The sequence below is a fragment of the Arvicanthis niloticus genome, chromosome 1 (assembly GCF_011762505.2).
Source record: "Arvicanthis niloticus isolate mArvNil1 chromosome 1, mArvNil1.pat.X, whole genome shotgun sequence".
In the NCBI taxonomy this organism is placed as follows: domain Eukaryota; kingdom Metazoa; phylum Chordata; class Mammalia; order Rodentia; family Muridae; genus Arvicanthis; species Arvicanthis niloticus.
In genome coordinates, this window is record NC_047658.1 from 10,979,921 (window position 1) to 10,997,512 (window position 17,592).

The following is a 17,592-nucleotide window of genomic DNA, read 5'->3' on the forward strand; positions in this document are numbered from 1 at the left end:
ATGCTTTGGTTGTTGTTAAAAAAAAAAAAAAATCATACTTCCTTGTCTGTTTTTGTTATTTTGTTTGGGGAGCAAGGAGAGATAGTAGGGTCCTTGGGCACACCCAGCCCCCCTTTACCATTTAAGACAGGCTCTCACTAAGTTGCCTAGGCTAACCTTCAACTCTGTGATCCTTCTGTCCCAGTCTCCCAAGTAGCTGAGGATGGTCTTGAACTCCTGATCTTCCTGCATTCACCTCCCAACTGCTGGGATTTCAGGAGTACCCACCATACCCTGCTCCAACTTCTTGCACAAAAAGACAGCTTGAAAGAACTACAGAATCTCCACCCCTCAGGACTTACGCTAGCTGTTATGCCAGAAAAAAAAAAAAAAAAATCCGTAAACACACAGGGCATTAGGTGTTTCCACACGACTTCCTTGCTAACAAACACAACCCTTTTCCTCCTCTCAGATACCTGCCTGATGCCAAAATGCAGATGTGTCAGCTGTAGGCATGCTGCTGAGCAGAGAAGCCTAACAAGTCTGACCAGCAAATGAGATTCTACACTGGAAAGGCAGCTCTGTGGCCACGTAGGGTGCTGTGTACTCCCCAAGCCCTGTGGCTGGTGGCCCTTGGCAAGCATGTAAAATGAATCCTCGTGAGCTTATTAAACATAGAGGACTTTGAGTAAAAAAAATTTAAAAAGCTCATTAAAATCAGACGCCTCTATGACATGTTCTAACTCCTTCCCTGGAAGGGGACATCACGCAAGTCTGTTTGCAGGCTGGCTGCACAGTCATTGTCCCTTGGCTGGCCCGAGATTCTCATACCATTGTGTACGTGTGTTGAGATTTAAAAAGAACAAGTTAGATATGGCAAACAGATGCAATCCCAGGACTTAGGAGTCTCAGGCCAATCAGGAGTACATAGTGAGTTCCAGGCCAGCCTGGATTCACAGCAAATTCCCTCAAAAAAAAAAAAAAACAACAAAAAACAAAAAACAAAAAACCCAGACATCAAGGAGGAGAAAGAAGAGGAAGAAGAGGAGGAGGAGCATCAACTCAGTTCCAGTTAAAATACCACGTGAAAATCCAAGACCCTTGAGCCTGGTCTGAAACCCGCAGAAACCTGCTTACCTCTCAGTTTTGCATCTGGTTAGGGGCTAAGAATCAGAATTCTGAATCCCTGTAGCCCAGAGGGGATCTGCAGAAGTAATGAAAACACCCAAACGCAGTAATAACAGCAAGCTTGTGACCCCATGCCTCCCACCAAAAGCTGCTCCTTCCTCGATCTGAACCACAAGAACCCAGGAAGGAAACTGCCCCCAACCCTCTCTTCCAGAAGTCAAGTGTGGGAATCTGGCTGCAGCTTCTGCACAGGATGGAGCCTCAGTCTTTTGCTTTATAGCGTCCTTTATGGCATGAACCAGGAACGCGGTGTGTTTACACAAACACAGAACAATTGTACATCGGCATCTTTACAATATTAAAGGAGTCATATACAAGTCTACAGGCGTTATACACAAGGGGGTGCCGGCCAGGGCACCCCATCTGTCAGTTCTCTGTGGTTCCTCCACTTGGGAGGAGCTAGGGGAGATGTGACAAGGCCAGGGTATCCATCTTTTGGGCCTGTCGTCTGGAAGAGAGCAGATCTGTGAGGACCTCTCGGGACCAGTCCTTGTTGGAAATCTGGGGTTAAGAGCACTAGGTAAGCTTAGGTCTGGGCCTTAGAGACAGGCTGGTTTAGAACATTTCAGTAACACTTGATGTGCATATGAATGGAAAAACTAGAGCTAGGGTGGAGGGTGGTTCCCTGAGCTGGGGACCCAGAGAGTGATGCTGACAGATGGATCCCTTGGTAGAAGGGCCCATTCCTGAGATAAGCTGTGGCCCCCATGCTGACTGGGTGGGCGGAGACTTCTCCAAGAACCCAGATGTGAGCACAGTCAGTTGGGATTGGAAGTCCCTGGGCATTAGCAGGTCAGGTGTGCACCAAGTGCAGTCTGGGACACGGGTGGCAGCAGAGTGTCTCAGATAAAAGTCACAGAGTCACATAGCCCCCATTTCCTCTTCCCGGCTGCCCTGCCCCCTGGAGGACCCTGTCCCATCTCCTGTAGCACCGCCACCCCCACATCTGTCCCCACAGACCCAGCTCAGCAGGCACCTGGGCCCCAATGCCGGCAGCCCATCCTTTGCAAGGCTTGATGAACAGTTGGACTGAGAACTGAGCACCAGGTAAAAGCAGCGATGGTCCTTGTTAGCCTTGCCGACCTGTGCGGCGACAGTTAGTTCTGTTTTAAATACTGTAGAAAAATATGTCTGCCAAGTGTGGAGAATAAACAGCCGCTCTGGAGTGACTGGCCCAGCAGAGGACGATGTACCAGGCCGAGGAGCAGGAGGGTTGGGAAGCTGGCAGCACAACTGCAGCAGCAGCATCTGCAGGTCACACCAACAGTCCTTCCGTGGGCATGCCTCCGGCACCCCTCATCCCATTGCCTCTGCATCTGGCATTCCCAGGGGTGAGCTCAGACCCTCCATTCCCGCCCTCAGTCTTGTGCCCACTGTGAAGCACAAACAGGCAGGACTCCTCAGCACTGCTTCCACGTCCTTGGGGTTGCCCCAGGACCGAGGGGTCTTAGGTGGGCACCGAGGCAGCTCCTAGTCCAGGGGCTCCTGCTTTATCCGGACAGCAGTTGGGGTGGGCTGTGGTCGCCGCTCTTCCCGGCAAAGGACGTACTCGCTGAACTGGGAAGAGTCCACACCACCCCCACAGGATGCGGCCACGCTGAACCCTCTCTGAAACAGCCTTTCTAGGACCTGCAGGGGAAGAGTAAGAGGTCAGCAGTGGCCAGCCGCCAGAGTTTGCCTGGCCTGGTGGGCAATCGGGTGCCAGACAGAGCAAGCTACCTTCTGATGAGTCCCAATGACAAAGTACCAGGACTGACAAAGGTCCTAGCTGTACCACCAGCTAGATCCTACCCTAGGAGGGACAGACACAGTCAGGCTTAGGGACCCCTTAATGTATCCACCCAGCATGGGGTTCTGCTATTCCACCCAGGCTATTCCCCACAATTATTCTCAGGGGTGTACAACAGAGAAGTACAGAAGGAAAGGGGTTATCTAGGGTGTGTCCCACCCCATCTTCATACACACACATAGCCCCAGGCACCCCCTCTCTCAATCTCCTGCTCCAATAATGGAAAGCCCCTGCCCCCTAGCCTCAGGGTAGCCACCTGCTTCCTGGATCTGAGTCCCAGATGGTTTGAGGCCGGAGGGCTTATCAGCTCATAGGACTTCTAGGTGGAGGGAAAGAGGGGGAGCCCTCTCAGAGTATGCATCTCTGTGGGCCTACATGGCCTCCTGAATTTATGTCTCTGGGAAGGTGAGGGCTGGTCTTATATCCATGTCCTGTAACTAGTAAAGTCTTACCCATAGCTTTCAGGAAGTGGGGAGGGGGGCTTTCACTAAAGAGTCTTTTCTGTCTTAAGCCCAAAATCTAAGTGCCTCTGAGTCAGGAAAACACTTTCAGAAACAGGGCTATTACATCATTTTTGTTTCCAAGTTCTTATTCTCAACCTCCCTGGTAAAGCCAGTCCAGGGATAAACAGTAGGGTGTGTGGGTGCAACCTGTAATCCCAGGACTTGGGAGGCTGAGGCAGGAAGAGCTCAAATTTGCACCTGGCCTGGGTTATACATAAGACCCAGAAAGACACATAAGTCTCAGAAAGAAAGAAGAGCTCTGGGCAGCTGTAGCCTGCCAGTGGCCCCAGGGCCAGCCTCATAGGAAGGCTCCCTGCCTTTCCTGGTGCCTGGGTTTAATTTGAATCCAAAGTCAGCCTCTGCATGCTAAATGAAGCATGGTCTGTTGAAAATACTCTGGGCTTTTTTTTTTTTTTTTTTTTTTTTTTTTTTTTTTTTTAGAACATCCTTTTAGGGGAAAAAGAAAAGTACAGATCAATTTTTTTAAGTCCATCCCCCAGGCACCATCATTTAATTATGAGCAAGACATAAATTATGCATCAACACATTGTTGCCTTTTCTGTATGCTTTGGTCCATTCTCTACTGGGACTGTGTCCCCCCCACCTCTTTGCATCCTGGGGACCCCTGGGGTGGCAGCCTATGGCCCTCACCTGCACCGAGTTGAGTCTACAGTAGCCGTTGAGAGGGAAACGGATGACGTGCGTGGGGTCCTGGTTCCAGCCAGCGTTGACAGAGTTGCACATGACATCTCCGGTCTCTGGGAAGACCTCCTCGATGAGGGCCTTCTCTCCACTGAGTGCGATCCGCTCACCCAGGTCAGGGGTGACCCGCACCACCAGGCAGTCACAGGCCCGGCTGCGACGCCGCTGCTCTTGCTCCTGCTGCCAGCGCTCCAGCTCGCGCACCATGGGCTGCAGCTGGTAGTACCTTGCCTCCTCATACAGGAGGTTGAAGTCCTGCCGGAAACCACAGAGTGTCAGGGAAGCAGGCAGCAGTCCATCTTGGTGGCTCATCCCATCCCCAGCGGGGCACCTTCCCTCTACACAGACATCATAATTCCCAGAACACAATGTGGACAAGGACGGGCATTTCCACGGTAGCGATGAACAAATACAACTCCAATGACTGTCCCCGAACATAAAGAGTGTGAACATAAAGAACATAAAGGAAGGCTGGGGAGCATCTGTCGAGACTCTCTTCTGGATCTTCAACTGCATGGCCAACAGAAACATCACAGAAAGAGATGGAAGGTGCCGGGCGGTGGTGGCGCACGCTTTTAATCCCAGCACTTGGGAGGCAGGGCAGGCAGATCTCTGAGTTTGAGGCCAGCCTGGTCTACAGAATGAGTTCCAGGTATGGTGACACAGAGAAACCCTGTCTCAGATTAAAACAAAACAAAACAAAACAAACAAACAAACAAAAAAAAAACATAAGAAAAGAAGGAAACAAGGAAGGAAGAAGGGAAGGAGAGAGACAGAAAGAGCTGGAAGTTAAATTTAGAGGAGCAGGAGCCGGGCATATGCTGCTTTCCTGAAAATCTACTCAGAGACGACACCAAGCTGGCTTGAGGTCATTGTGCCCTTGCCCAGCTCCCAGGCAGACCTTCATAGAGTGCATTTCAGCCACAAGGCCTATGAGCCTGGTACTGGCCTGTCCGGGGCCAGCTTCCCCTCTTTACAATGAATATAAACACCAGACCACAGGGAACACTGTGAGGATTAAAGGACAGAAGATCTGGAGTTCCTGTCCCTGCCCAGCAGGTAGAGAACACAACAAGGTCCCCGGGACTAAAAGCAAAGCTTACTCCTTACCAAGCACGACACTTACAACTGTCCCTCACTCAGACCCTGGCACTAGCCCCATGCCCACCAACGACAGTCCCAGTTTTAAGTGGCCTGTGCCCATGGTTCATAAGGCAGGCTTAGTGCATCTATAGGTGGTGACTCTTGAGGGTCCTGCAGCAAAGACAGGAAAGATCAACTCTCAAAGCACAGCTTACCCTGAAAGCCCAATGTGCTTCTGTTTGTTGACCCCAGAGGCCCAGGATCCTAACCCATCATCCAGGCCCACAGTGAGCTGTGACCCCTGCCTGCCTGCTTTCCATAAAGACTCCTTGGGGCTCCATCCCAGGCCTCTGCTCTCCCTGTTCTCACCAGCTCCTAGAGTTTTATGTGACATCTTTACACTAAATCTTTCCCCACAGCCTAGAACGTTCCATGTCTAGACTTTTACTTAACTGATTTAGGGCTCAAGCTACAAGCTGGGCACACCCTCCTGGCCCAATAACCCACACTCACAGCCTTTGCACCCTCTTCCTACACGTTAGTCTCTGCCTTGCCCCCAGCAAACCAGAAACACAGTGACATATGTAATCCAGCCTCCTGTCCCCGCCCCTGTTCCCTGTTCTCTCACACAAGAGCCGGCATGATCTGGTTTGCAAACCTGATCTTTCCCTACTTTCAGCGGTGCCAAATGCTGAACCACCCACCAAGATCCAGGTATCACAGCAGCCTCCTCCTCCCCCTTCCCTTCCTGGTCCACAAACCCAGGGCTCCAGACATTCTCTCCAGTGCCATCCCAGACCCTCCTCAGGCTCCTCACATAGTCCACACCATTCTTCTGCCAGCCCCACCCCCCACCCCCCAGAGCAACACTGTTTCAAACCCAGCCAGGCTAGGTTTCCCCATCATTTGACTATACTTTGTTTTTATTTGGTTTTGTTTCTTGGTTTTGAGACCAGGCTGGCTTCGAACTTACAAAGCCCCAGCCATGCTTTACCTCCTTCCTGTGCTGGGAATGAAGGCATGTGCCATTACACTTGCTGATGCTGCCCTGCCCTCTTTTTGGGGAGATAGTGTCTTACTCTATAGGCCAGGCTAGCTAGCCTACAGCATAGAAGGCCTGGGATAAAGGTATGGGCCGCCACAGCAGGTACACACAATTTCTGAAGTACTGGCCCCATGCAATTCAGACTCAACCTCTATTTTCTAAACTGGAAGGGGCAAAGCCTATGGCTTCCCCCTGTGTAGGTCTATTTTCAGACCAAACTCAGTTGTTGCCTTTTAGTAACTAGGCTGGATGAAAAAGGGCCCCAGAGCTGCTGGTGCAGTGGTCACTACAGGAAGCCTCAAAGCAAGGAAGCACAAAGACAGACAGACAGACAGACAGACAGACAGACAGACATTTGCCAGCGAGAGCCAGGCCTGAGTTTGAGTCTTGGTATTTCAATGGGGCTCAGCACCAATGCAGGCCCACAGGGAGTCACATCAGCCACCTAGGACAAGCTCCCCCCCTGAGTCCTGGGAGTGATGTTTGTTTAAAGGGTGACCACCTGGGCTCTCAGGGGTTTTCCCCACTGCAGACTGCCAACGAGGAACAGACACTGGGACCTCTAAGGACTCTATTCCAGCGTACAGCAGTCCCTAAGCACAGCCAACACCAACCTGGGGTAAAGTGCCAGAGCTTAATTGTTGTTACACCCTGATAAATACGCTGAAGATGTGAGAAAGCAAAACGAGTTTAGAAAAACTGATTTAGCCCTCGGCTTCATCGGTTAACTTTTTTGCGGTTGCCATGACAACCGTGGGTCCATTTATTAAGTCACAGCGTCCCCTGTGTAATGCCACGACACAGGCAGCGCAGGGGGTGCCGCCGGCTGCGGACTTACCTTGAAGTCATCTGGAAGCAGCAGTTTTGACGTCCGCAGGAAACTCAGGATGTAGCGGAAAATCTCCCCATCGCGGTCGATGAAATAATGTTGCTTGAGACTGTCTAGGACAATGGGCTCCGTGCCGTTGAAGAGACGGCTTATTCTGGGAGAGACAGGCAAGATGGAGATATGGGCAGGGTAGGGCTGAGTTTACCTGCCCTGCCCCCACTCCTTAGGGTCACTCAGCTGGAGGGGCAAGAGGCCACCAGTAACTTTGAGACCCTGCCAAGCCTGACAACTGCCAGCACACACACATACATAAGGGTCCTTGTGCCACACACTCCAGCCATATTCACAAGCCACAGCTAGCTAAGAGACATATCCAGCTATGTCCAATGGCCCACTGACACCTCCCACAGGGCTGGAAAACCATGACAAGACACAGACAGCCACATAAACCAGCTGGTCCAAGCTGAACACACACACTCATGCCGGAAGGACGTGCCCAACAAACCATGTGTCAACTACCCAGCCCTCCAGCCCCTAGCCACACATCTCCTGCTAAAAGCATGCCAACCAAGTCTCTAGGAACACAGGTTCTCAACCAACATCACACACAAAGCACATTCATTCGGCCAACAGGCACAGGTCACAGTCTCAGGCAGATCCAGACAGTGACACTTGCCAGCTAACACAGCGAGCAACTGGGAGATGTGAAGTCACAAGTGCCCTGTAGCTGTTCACTTAAGGACCCGTCAGGAAGAGACATCAAGAGGGAGTGTGTATTTGCATGTGGACTATAAGCTGGCACACAACCCCAAGGCCTGATCATGTGGTCCAAGCCAGGGTCAGGTATTCATACCTATCACAGCGTATGCATACCCAGTGAGAGGCTGGCAGTGGGAAGGAACACAATTACCTAGAAAGACAGTGCTACAGACAACACAGGGCCCGTGGGAAGGCCTTAGGGGAGTCCCTGATGCCTCTCCCTACCTATTCCACAGAGGAGGAACCTGACTTTAGAGCCTGGGTTAGTGCCTCCACTTGGCAGCATTTGTTTTTTGCTAAGTGCTGTGCAGGCTAAGCTATCTCAAGCTAGTCTAGATAACCAGGAGCCCCTAAATGAGTTGGAAGCAGCTAGGAAACTAGCTTGGGAGCTGAAGAGAGGTGAGCATGTGTCCTTCAGCGGCTGGTTGACAGCCGAGTTTGGGAGAACTGTTTCTTTTTCTTTTCTGTTTTTTTTTAAAAGAGTTATTTATTATGAGTACACTGTAGCTGTCTTCAGACCCACCAGAAGAGGGCATCAGATCCCATTACAGATGGTTGTGAGCCACCATGTGGTTGCTGGGAATTGAACTCAGGACCTCTGGAAAAGCAGTCAGTGCTCTTAACCACTGAGCCATCTGTCCAGCCCTGGGAGAGCTGTTTCTAAAAAAGCCTTGGAGAACCGGGGTAATGAGGGGATAGGAGACTGACTATGCTGGCCTGCACAAGCTAGCTGAGTCCAACTTTCATTCTGCCTGCACCAACTACCCAGCCCCGTTCCAAGAATCCTCCCCCTGTTCCCGGTCCTACAGCCACCCACTCCCTGCTTAGTCCAAGTCGGCCACTCCCAGTCACATCCATGCATGACAGCTGCCAGGAGCTGAGAGGTTTGGAGCCCCTGATTCCCCTTCTTAGGTATTCCCAATCCATACCATCCTATGTTCTCATGGCAATGCCATTGCTTGTTCTCACCCTGTGGACACAGCCCAGCCTGTCCCAGAGGAACAGTATAAAGGGTAAGGCTGCCTGAAGGACGGGAGTGAGCAGGTCAGAGCCTGTGGTTAGGGGTGTGGAGGCCTGAGCCTGAAGAACCAGAGGTACAACTGACAAATGTAACTCCTCAGGGCTCTGGAGGCTGTTGGTGACAATGTCTTCCCCAGGACACAGGGAGAGCAGATCCAAGGGTCCTTCCATACCAGGACACTGTGTCTGGCGCTCAGTCTCTCTGTCTCTGTCTCTGTGTCTCTGGGTGGGGTATGTGACACTCCCCTGCATGCAGGCCACCCTGACCAGTCAACCAATGAGAACTCAGGATCCTACTGCCTGGTGACCCTACCCCTGCTGAAACCCTTGAGCTCCATAGCTCCTTTGAGATCTCCCAAAAAAACTTGATCATTTAGCTGTGGGGGTGTGAGGGGGCACGCAGAATCCCTGGACACAGGTGTGACTCAGTCAGGAGATCAAGTGCCAGGGCAGATAGCTAAGGGTCCACACTAGGCTCTAGCAAGAAAGAGGTCAGAGCCACGTGCAAAGGTGAGTCAGCAAATTCAACACCTCAGCCTTCCTGGGAACTCTCTTGCCACCCTTCCCCGGCTGAACTCAAATGTTCTGTTCTGTGTAGCAAGCAAAATGCTGGGTTTGGCTGGGTTCCAAACTGCTCTGACGTTGGAGTTGGCTGAGGCTCCAGAGTGTCCTGTCGGTCTAGAGGATTCCCAGTCCACCAACAATGCAAGGCTGCCTGGGTTCTAGTCTGTCTACTGAGCCAAGACGAGCAAGTTCTAGATTCTTCCATATTTTGGTGTTTGTTCTGGGACTAATGGCACCTCCTCTTAGGACAGAGGCCTGTGGTGTTCCCAGCAACCAAGCCTTACAGAGGGCCAGGCTGAAGGAGTATTTTGGACAGTCACCATAAGGAAACCCTTAGTATCTCACAGGCTCTTGTGAGTAAGCTCCTGTGACCTCCTGAGTTCTTTTGGTGGCTTCACATGTCTCGGTGGGAACCACCTCTAGGCCAGCCCTCTCGGGGAGCACTCAAGGGATATGAAGAGCCGACTTTAGAGGTCCCCTGTGGAATAAGCTGGTGAATTCACTTTGATGGCTGGGACCTACATAAAGCACCATCCAGCCACTTGCCCTGATATATAACGGACGCCATCACATGCCTCCACCCTTGTCCTTCCTGTAAAGTGCCCACTAACTTCCTGAATGGTTTAGCGCTCAGTTCTGTTAGTTCTGGAGCACTTGACCATCTTCATGAGCTGCTCCTGTGCTAGGGGACACTCCGTGAACAGCACACAGGGAGAGGCAGACCACGAGTCCGCTCTCAACCTTAGGCTACTGGCTCAGGCTGAACCAGAGGAGGCACCCAGCACCAGGCCCACAGGGTCTAGGCCACCTCAATCAGCCAAGGATGAGCTTGGGGACCCTTGGGTCTGGCAGTGCTTCCCAGTGGGGGTTCGGAACAGGGTCAGCATCTGGAACTGTCTCCATTGGTAACCTTAGCACTCTCACATCTCCGCCCGCCCAGTCAGTGATACATCTTTTCCAGAATTGTAATAATCCACTTCAAAAAGGGGGGTGGGGGTGTATAAGTTGTACTTCCACAACAGCTGTGTAGCTCTCCAATGAATCCTTGTCTCTGCTGGCTCACAGGCTGGCCTAGTCCTTAGCTTCAGGCCTAGTGAACAGCTCACTGAATCAGGCAGAACAACAGAGTCACCCTGAATCCGGCTCTGGTAAAGTCCACAGACTGCTACCTGTTCCGGGCACACCTGACCTGCAGAGGGTCCCACATGTCACATCACAGGGCCAAGTGTTCAGCTCCCCAGAGGAAGACTATGCCCCACTGTACAGCAAGTTAGTAAGCAAGGGCAAACCACACTGTGGAACAGGGAGGGCAAGGCTCCTCAATCCCCAAAAGCCATTAGAGAGAAACATGGGAAGGGAGCCCCTCCCTGCCCACTAGGTCCGGGTAGCAGCTGCTGTAGGAAGGTAAATGTTAGGTTTCAGAAAACACTCTACCAAGAAGGTTGTGGGCAAAGATTTTTAGGAATTTCACTCACAAACATCGTCAGCTGATTAAGGGATGATCTATCTCACACAACTCAGGAGCGCCGCAGAAGGCAAAACTGAAATTAAATGAACGGAATCTATCTCCTAGCCCAGACAGGGGCTCTGCAAGCAAGCACGTGGCCAATGCAGTATACAGCCTCCTGGCTCCTGCCCGCCAAAGCTCCAAGTTCCTCAGGACCCTGCGCCCAGTCTCCGGGCTGCCAGATACAAAATCTCCTTCCCCCATTCCCTTCTCCAGGGGCACTCCTGTAATGATGAAGCCTCTGCCCAGACATCTCTGAATGGCAATCCTCTAGGCTCTGAATCTACCCTGGCCTAGCATCCATCCTGGTGATGAGCCCTCAGTATACCTAGGGGATTAATTAATTCCTCTTCTTATTTTAAATGTATAAAAGAGAGGTGATACCTAACAGGCTTGCCCTCCTGCTGGCCAATGCTGCTTGTTGCTGTACCATGCTAGGAGCAAGCAGCATGAGCCCAGCAAGCTGCAATGCAGTGTCACCTGTAGGAGATGCTCACAGAGACGTAGCCCACCCCCACTAGTCTTGCTGCCGGCTGCAGTGCCAACGTGTGTCCTTGGGAAGTAAATCCGTGAAGAAGAGTCATCGAATTGTTGGTACCCAGCACCGTGCAGCTAAGGGTCCCTCCTAGGAAGAGTCTGTGAGTCCTCTCTCAGGGTCTCGGCCACAGATAGTTTTGTGTACATTACAGGGTGTAGAACTCACATTGTCAAAAATATCCCTGACTATCCCGCAATTGCTAACTCATCGCCACGCCCTCCAGCTCCAAAGGAAAGACAGCTCCTAGCACTTAGGACCAAATGGTGGCTGCCCAGACAAAGGAGGGCACAATTGCAGCTGACACTCCATGTCTTTCCCCAAGGGTAAGGACAGGAAATAGGATTGACCATGACTACCCACACCTGACTCCTGGGTGTCACTCTGTGAAGACTTCCCAGACAATGGTTGGCCAGGCCACGAAGGTCAGGAACTCCATGTTATGCCACAAAGGCTATCAGTGCAGGGTCAAAAGCTACTGTCAGAAGTGGCCTTCAACATGCAAGCAGTTTCTCAAACAGTCAGGAGTACAGGGGAATGACAGGCCTTGGTACCATACCCTAACGGTATCCTATGGAGGCCTGGGCTTTACACGGCATGCCCGACACTAGAAGCAGAGATCTTACCTGGAGTCAGGGTACTTGGTGAGTGTGGCCAGACTGCTCGTATACATGTGACCTCCCACGTCGATGTGCACAGGTGCGTTGGCTTTGGTAAGCTGAGCTGGCAGTGGGATCCCCTGGGCAGCCAGGGGAGACACAGGCGACCGGGTGAGTGACAGCCGGGACATATTTCCTCCCTCCTAGAGATCAAAATACATAGAAAAACAAGGGTTCCTGAACAGCCTTTATTTCGAATGTGATCAAATATTTAATCAGATCGCTTCTTCTTGTGCCTGATCACATATTCAGCTGACAAATTATAGCCACCACTATAATTAAGTGTGTTTGCATCGTTTTCTTCAAAGTACTGGGGGTGGGGGTGGGAGGAGGCTGCTTATTAGCAATAAGAAATCAAGAAAAAAAAATTTTTTTTTCCAAGGTGTCAGCCTCCAGGGGCATAAAACAAACTGCAAAATTCTAATTAAAGGTCGCGGGCTTATGTGTTAGATGTGAAATATCCCCTGACAAACGAATCACCAATTTGTGAATTGGGATTCAGGGGTTTTTTGCAAGTTTGTCTCAGTAACGAGACACCTCTAAATTAGTGACTTCCTCGGCACCTAAGGCTCTGAGCTTTATACATGTAGTAAATTTCACATCAAATTAAGAGCATTCTCATTTAAAAAAAAAAATACATAATCGTGCAGCCAGTCAATACCCATCTCTTATGTGCTGGGTCTCAGAAGACCTGCAGCTAGTGAGCAGGTACCCTAGAAAAGAGCAAAGAGGGGCCGAGGGGCCATCCCAGCCCACCAGTCAAGCTCACCGCGGTGCCGCTGCTGCCGTGTGCGTTAAGCGAGGACCCGCTCGGCCGCTCCTTGCGGTGAGGCATCTAGGCTTCCATCCCTGCCCAGAGTATCTGTGGGAAGCAGTGACTTATTTCTCAGTCGCCACCAATGATTTTTACAAAGATGCTGTCTGGGTGTCTGGGATCCTATGTATACCAGGCAGCTTTTCCAGATCCCACCAATCCTACACACCCCAAAGCAGACCTCCAGGCCACAGCATAGCATCTCTCTCTCTCTCTCTCTCTCTCTCTCTCTCTCTCTCTCTCTCTCTCTCTCTCTCTCCACACACACACACACACACACACACACACACACACACACACACACACACATCTTCTAGGCAGTTCCATGTCTGCTAATTTGGCTAATGACAGCCTAAAACATATGCTCGTCATTATTGCCCTGCCATGTTTCAGAACAAATCTGATTTCTTTGGTATTTTGAGTTGGAGCCGTGTTACCAAGCGTGTCTCCTCTTGCATCAGTGGAGAGAACCTTGGGGGTGGGGGGTGCTGCTCCCCTCAGTTGGTTGGGGAAGCCTAGGATTTCTCAGCACCCAGTAAAGATGCAGTTTGTATAGGACACCTCTCTCCACAGAAGCCAGGGCACAGAGATGTGGAAGCATCACAGGGAAGTCACCAGTCACCCAGAGCTCCCACAGCAGACAGGACCTGTCTTTGTTTGCCTACTCCGCACCTCCCTGCTTCTCCAATAGACCCCCAGAATGGTGCTGCCTGGGCCTAATGTATTCCAGACCCCCTCAGGATCACAGGCCCTTGAGGCATTGAGAGCTGGCCAGACAGCAATCAGCAAATGGGCTTTCTCCCCTCCTCCCCTTAGCAACTCAGGGACTTTCCTATGTGCCACAGACACCTGAAATAAAATTGTGCCTCAGTCCTCAGAAGCTACCCTGGGGGCTCTTCAAGGGGCCCATGAAGGAGGGTAGAGAAGGGCAGGTTTCTAGCTACCCCTTCCAATGGCGTGGGGCTGTCTCAAAGGGAAATGGAACACACACAGACATACACACAGACACACACACACAGACACACACAGAGACACACAGACACACAGACACGAAGGGGAGGAGGAAGAATCCCACAAACATAACCTGGACTCCTCTGACAGAGGTTTAACCCTTATAGGTCAACTACATGGTATCCTGGGTCCCCACATGGTGCTTTTTTTCTGTTAAACTTCTAGCTCTATGCCTTAACATTCAGCATTCAATTATAAAACATGGTCTGAGATACATAGACTGAAACGACTAAACGGAAGGAAAGTGCCTCCCCTCCTATGATTTGTTCCACATCTCCACTGACCTGGGAAGTTCTCTGACCTGAAACTCTTTGGGGGTGAGGGAGGGTGTCCTATCCTCGTGGAGGAGTTGGGTGGCTGTCCTGAACCCCTGCTTTGGACATTCCAGTTCATTTATCTCAAGGAAGTTTTTTAAAAAAAACCAAAACAGACCCAAGGGATGGGTTATCCAGCCCTGGGAGGGGGTGGGGGACAGGGTGTCATAAAGGAACACCCACTGAAGGTCAAACAGAGAAAGAATTCCCACTACCAGGACCCAACTCAGAAGTGACAAGTAGCATCAAGCACCCATCTCCCAAGCTGCCCCAGCCTGTTCTCAGCCTGCTTCTCACAGCACAAATCAGAAACTCACCATTGGAAGCCCCAGGCCTTAAGCCTTGACCCGAATCTCCACTGCTCCCTCTGACAAACGCATCTGTGGTGGACCAGGACCCTTCTTCCCAGAACACTGCTGAGATCACAAACATAGAAGTGCGATTGGTAAGAGACACAAGTTCACTGCACCAAACACCAGGACCCAGAAGCGGCTGAGGCTTGGCCAAGCCGCCTGTTGCAGGGACCTCAGTGGGTTTGCAAACTGGCCCAGCATTGACCCGATTCTCCAAGCTGTGGTGGGAGACCCCGGTCCCGCGCCCACCCGCAGCCGAGCCCCGCCCGCCTGAACAGAGGGAAGTGAGCAGAATGCCACGCTCATTTACACACAAAATGATTTTGTGTCCCATTGTGCTCGCAGTTGTTCAGCTCTCTGGGGGTGATTAAACTGGCTGAGCTGCGGCAGCTTGAGACGATTTCACTAAATCGCTTCTTCGTGAAGTCGCTTCTTTTCCTAAGCTGTTATTTTAACCATAAAAGGTAAACAGAAGGCGCCTCTCCGGTTCCCTTCAGCTCTACGCCCTGGGCGCTTGCCCGAGGCAGCAGTGCCAGGGGCCTGCAGGACTATCCAGGGGTGGAACGGGAGGGACGCGGCAGGCCACCTGGTGCGCGCCAGCCCCGCCGCAAAGCCAGCCGGCCGGTGTGAACTTCGAGGCTACAGGATCCGCTGGGCCGAACCTCCGGCCCTGTGGGCGGGATGGTTAGGGTACCCGAAGGGCCCAGGGAAGAAGGGGTAGGAGTGCGGTGGGGGGCGGAGACAAAGTTAAATCAAGAGGCAGACACTTCAAGACCACAGATGGGAAGCTCGCCTAATTAAGGACGTAAAAGCGCTTTTGTTCTCAAAGTTTATTGTTGCCGGGATTTAAAAAAAATTAATTGAAACTAATGCTGTTATTCACTCGCGCAGTTAAATTCCTTCATGCACGTTTGAGACACGGAGTGAAAACTTGGAGGTTTATCTTTCTACAGTCGGGGGCTTCTCGAGGGAGGGGAGAGAGGTGCTACAGTGGCGCGGGAGTGGGAGAATGAGGGTGCTCGCATCCAGGTCAGGGGGTGCGTGTGGGCAGCGGAGTTCTAGAGACCGAGGTACGGTCTTGGGCCGGCGCGTTCCCCCGCCCCACATCCTTCCTGAGCTTGGAACCACCACCAGTGCGTCTGGCATGAGACTCGTAGGGTGGGCGTCAGAGAACGCACATCTGTCCCGTTAGAGACTTTTTTCTTTTCTATAATTTGGGCGCCAACCCGGTCCTCTGAGCCCCGAAACCCTAGCTGCATGGAGCCGGTTTCAGACTCAGGAAAGTCACCAGCTCTGCAGGCACTCAAGACCTTACTGGAACCAGAGTGTGGAGGACCTGGACGCACATACCGCGCGGCAGGATGATCGGAGCCCGGCCGAGTGGGGAGGGTCCACCCGCGGCTAGGACCAGCCCACGTGGGCACCCCCCGCCCCGTGCGCGCCAGGCCTTTGTGCTAGGCGCCCCCACGCCGCCAGCCCCTGCGCTCAGCAGAGGGACAAAGCAGCCCGCCCCCCCCCGCCCCCAGCCTAGGTCCCGGCCCGGGGCCGAGTGACTTTCTCGGCATTGCAGCCACTTTGGGAACCAGGGGTGTGCGGCACTGAGCGGTGGCCGCCCGTGCTGGGCTTACCTCGGAGCCGGAGCGGTGAATCGGGCACCGGCGCAGCCCCCGCCCCCCGCAGCCGCCGGTGTCGGGCGCCCGGCGAAGCCCGGTCGCCTAGTGCTCGATGAGCGCGGGTCGCTCCGGTCTCGTCCTGGAGTTACTTTCTCTCTCGCCCCCAACCCTCCCCCCACCCACCCCTCCCGCCCCGGCCCCCGCTCCGCGCGGCCCCTCGCGGCGCGCCGCGCCGGGGCCTCCCCTCCCCGCCCTCCCCTCGCCTCCTCCCTCCTCGGCCGCCGCCGCCGCCTCCTCTTCGAGCCGCTCTCCGGCTGCCCTCCCGCCGCTCCCACCTCTTCTCCTCCCTCTCTCTCCAGCGGCCTCCCCCGATGGCTGGAAGGAGGGAAACAGCCCCCCAAAATCAGCCGGCAGCCTGTGCGCCTCGCCGCGGCCCAGCCCGGATTGCAAAGGGCAGCGATCCGGTTCCAAATTACCCCGGCGCGGCGAGCGCGAGCGGGCGCGCGCGGGCGACTCCTGGCTCGGGGCTCGGCTGCGCCTCGGGGCAGAGGATTAGAGTCGCAATTAGCTCCGCGCGCCCGCGCCTGCCGCGCTCCGCGACAAAAAATGCACCGTTCCCCACCGCCACCACTTCCTTCCTACCTCCCGATCCCCACCCGTGGGTCCCGGAGCCCTGTGCCTGGGTGCCGGGGGGCTCGACCAGGACCCTTCCGGGAGCGCTGCGCCCGAGCCCCGCGCCCTCTGCGCCCCAGCCCCCCGCCGTCCGGCCACGCGGCGCCCGGGCCTCCTCCGGGCTCGGGGAGGGGGCGGGGGAGAGGCTGATTTTAATCATTGTCATTTCATCTGATGTAATATTTCCCCGGGCGCTTTCAGCTGGGCATAAATTTTCGACTCCCAAATAAGTAACACAGGGCACGTTTCTCACATTTCTCGACTCCTCGGTTACAAAGAGGAGAGAAGCAGCCGCCGCCGCGGCGCCCCGGGGCTGAGGGCGGGACTTGGTGTGGGGAGGGGAGAGAAACTGGGCTGCCAGGCGGCTTACCTCCCTCTCTCCCTCCCTCTCTCCCCGGGTCTCGGCCCCGGCTGCCCCTCTCTCCCGGGGAGCAGCGCCGGCCGTGACGTCTGCGGACACGCGGTGGCCACCGCGGGGGAGGGGAGCGCGGGGCACCCGGCCCGTCGCCTGCGGCCACTCGCGCCATTTCCTGGACGAGTGCGGCGCGATGGAGACGGCGGCGGCCAAAGGTCCCTGCGGCGCGGAGGCCTGCGCCCAGAATGCCCCTAGCTGCTCCCCCGCTGCCCCTTCCTCCTCCTCCTTCCCTTGCGCC

At 53.6% G+C, this 17,592-nt stretch overlaps 1 protein-coding gene across 5 annotated transcripts; it reads right to left on the minus strand.

Annotated features, from left to right (window-relative positions):
- Nucleotides 1-1,374: 1,374 nt before the first annotated feature.
- Nucleotides 1,375-17,515, minus strand: Kctd15 (potassium channel tetramerization domain containing 15). 5 transcript variants are annotated; one of them, XM_076932114.1, is made up of 7 exons: nt 17,310-17,515; nt 14,619-14,717; nt 12,932-13,024; nt 12,130-12,305; nt 7,128-7,272; nt 4,111-4,416; nt 1,375-2,796 (listed from the first exon to the last, which is right to left on the minus strand). In XM_076932114.1, the coding sequence occupies exons 3-7, from the start codon at nt 12,995-12,997 to the stop codon at nt 2,638-2,640; spliced, it is 852 nt and encodes a 283-aa protein (XP_076788229.1). In that variant the 5' UTR covers nt 12,998-13,024; nt 14,619-14,717; nt 17,310-17,515; the 3' UTR covers nt 1,375-2,637. The 5 variants fall into 5 exon arrangements, with proteins under 5 accessions (XP_076788229.1, XP_076788232.1, XP_034370512.1 ...); XM_076932117.1 differs by lacking the exon at nt 17,310-17,515 and adding an exon at nt 17,193-17,214; XM_034514621.2 differs by lacking the exon at nt 17,310-17,515 and adding an exon at nt 16,283-16,442.
- Nucleotides 17,516-17,592: the final 77 nt, after the last annotated feature.

Bases quoted from the DNA above. Each gene is read 5' to 3' on its own strand.
- Kctd15 (XM_076932114.1), bottom strand. From the start codon at position 12,997: ATGCCTCACCGCAAGGAGCGGCCGAGCGGGTCCTCGCTTAACGCACAC. The intron at 7,273-12,129 runs GTAAGATCTCTG...TGTCTCTCCCAG, and splicing joins ACCAAGTACCCTGACTCCAG to AATAAGCCGTCTCTTCAACG. The intron at 4,417-7,127 runs GTAAGTCCGCAG...GGTTTCCGGCAG, and splicing joins TGCTTCCAGATGACTTCAAG to GACTTCAACCTCCTGTATGA.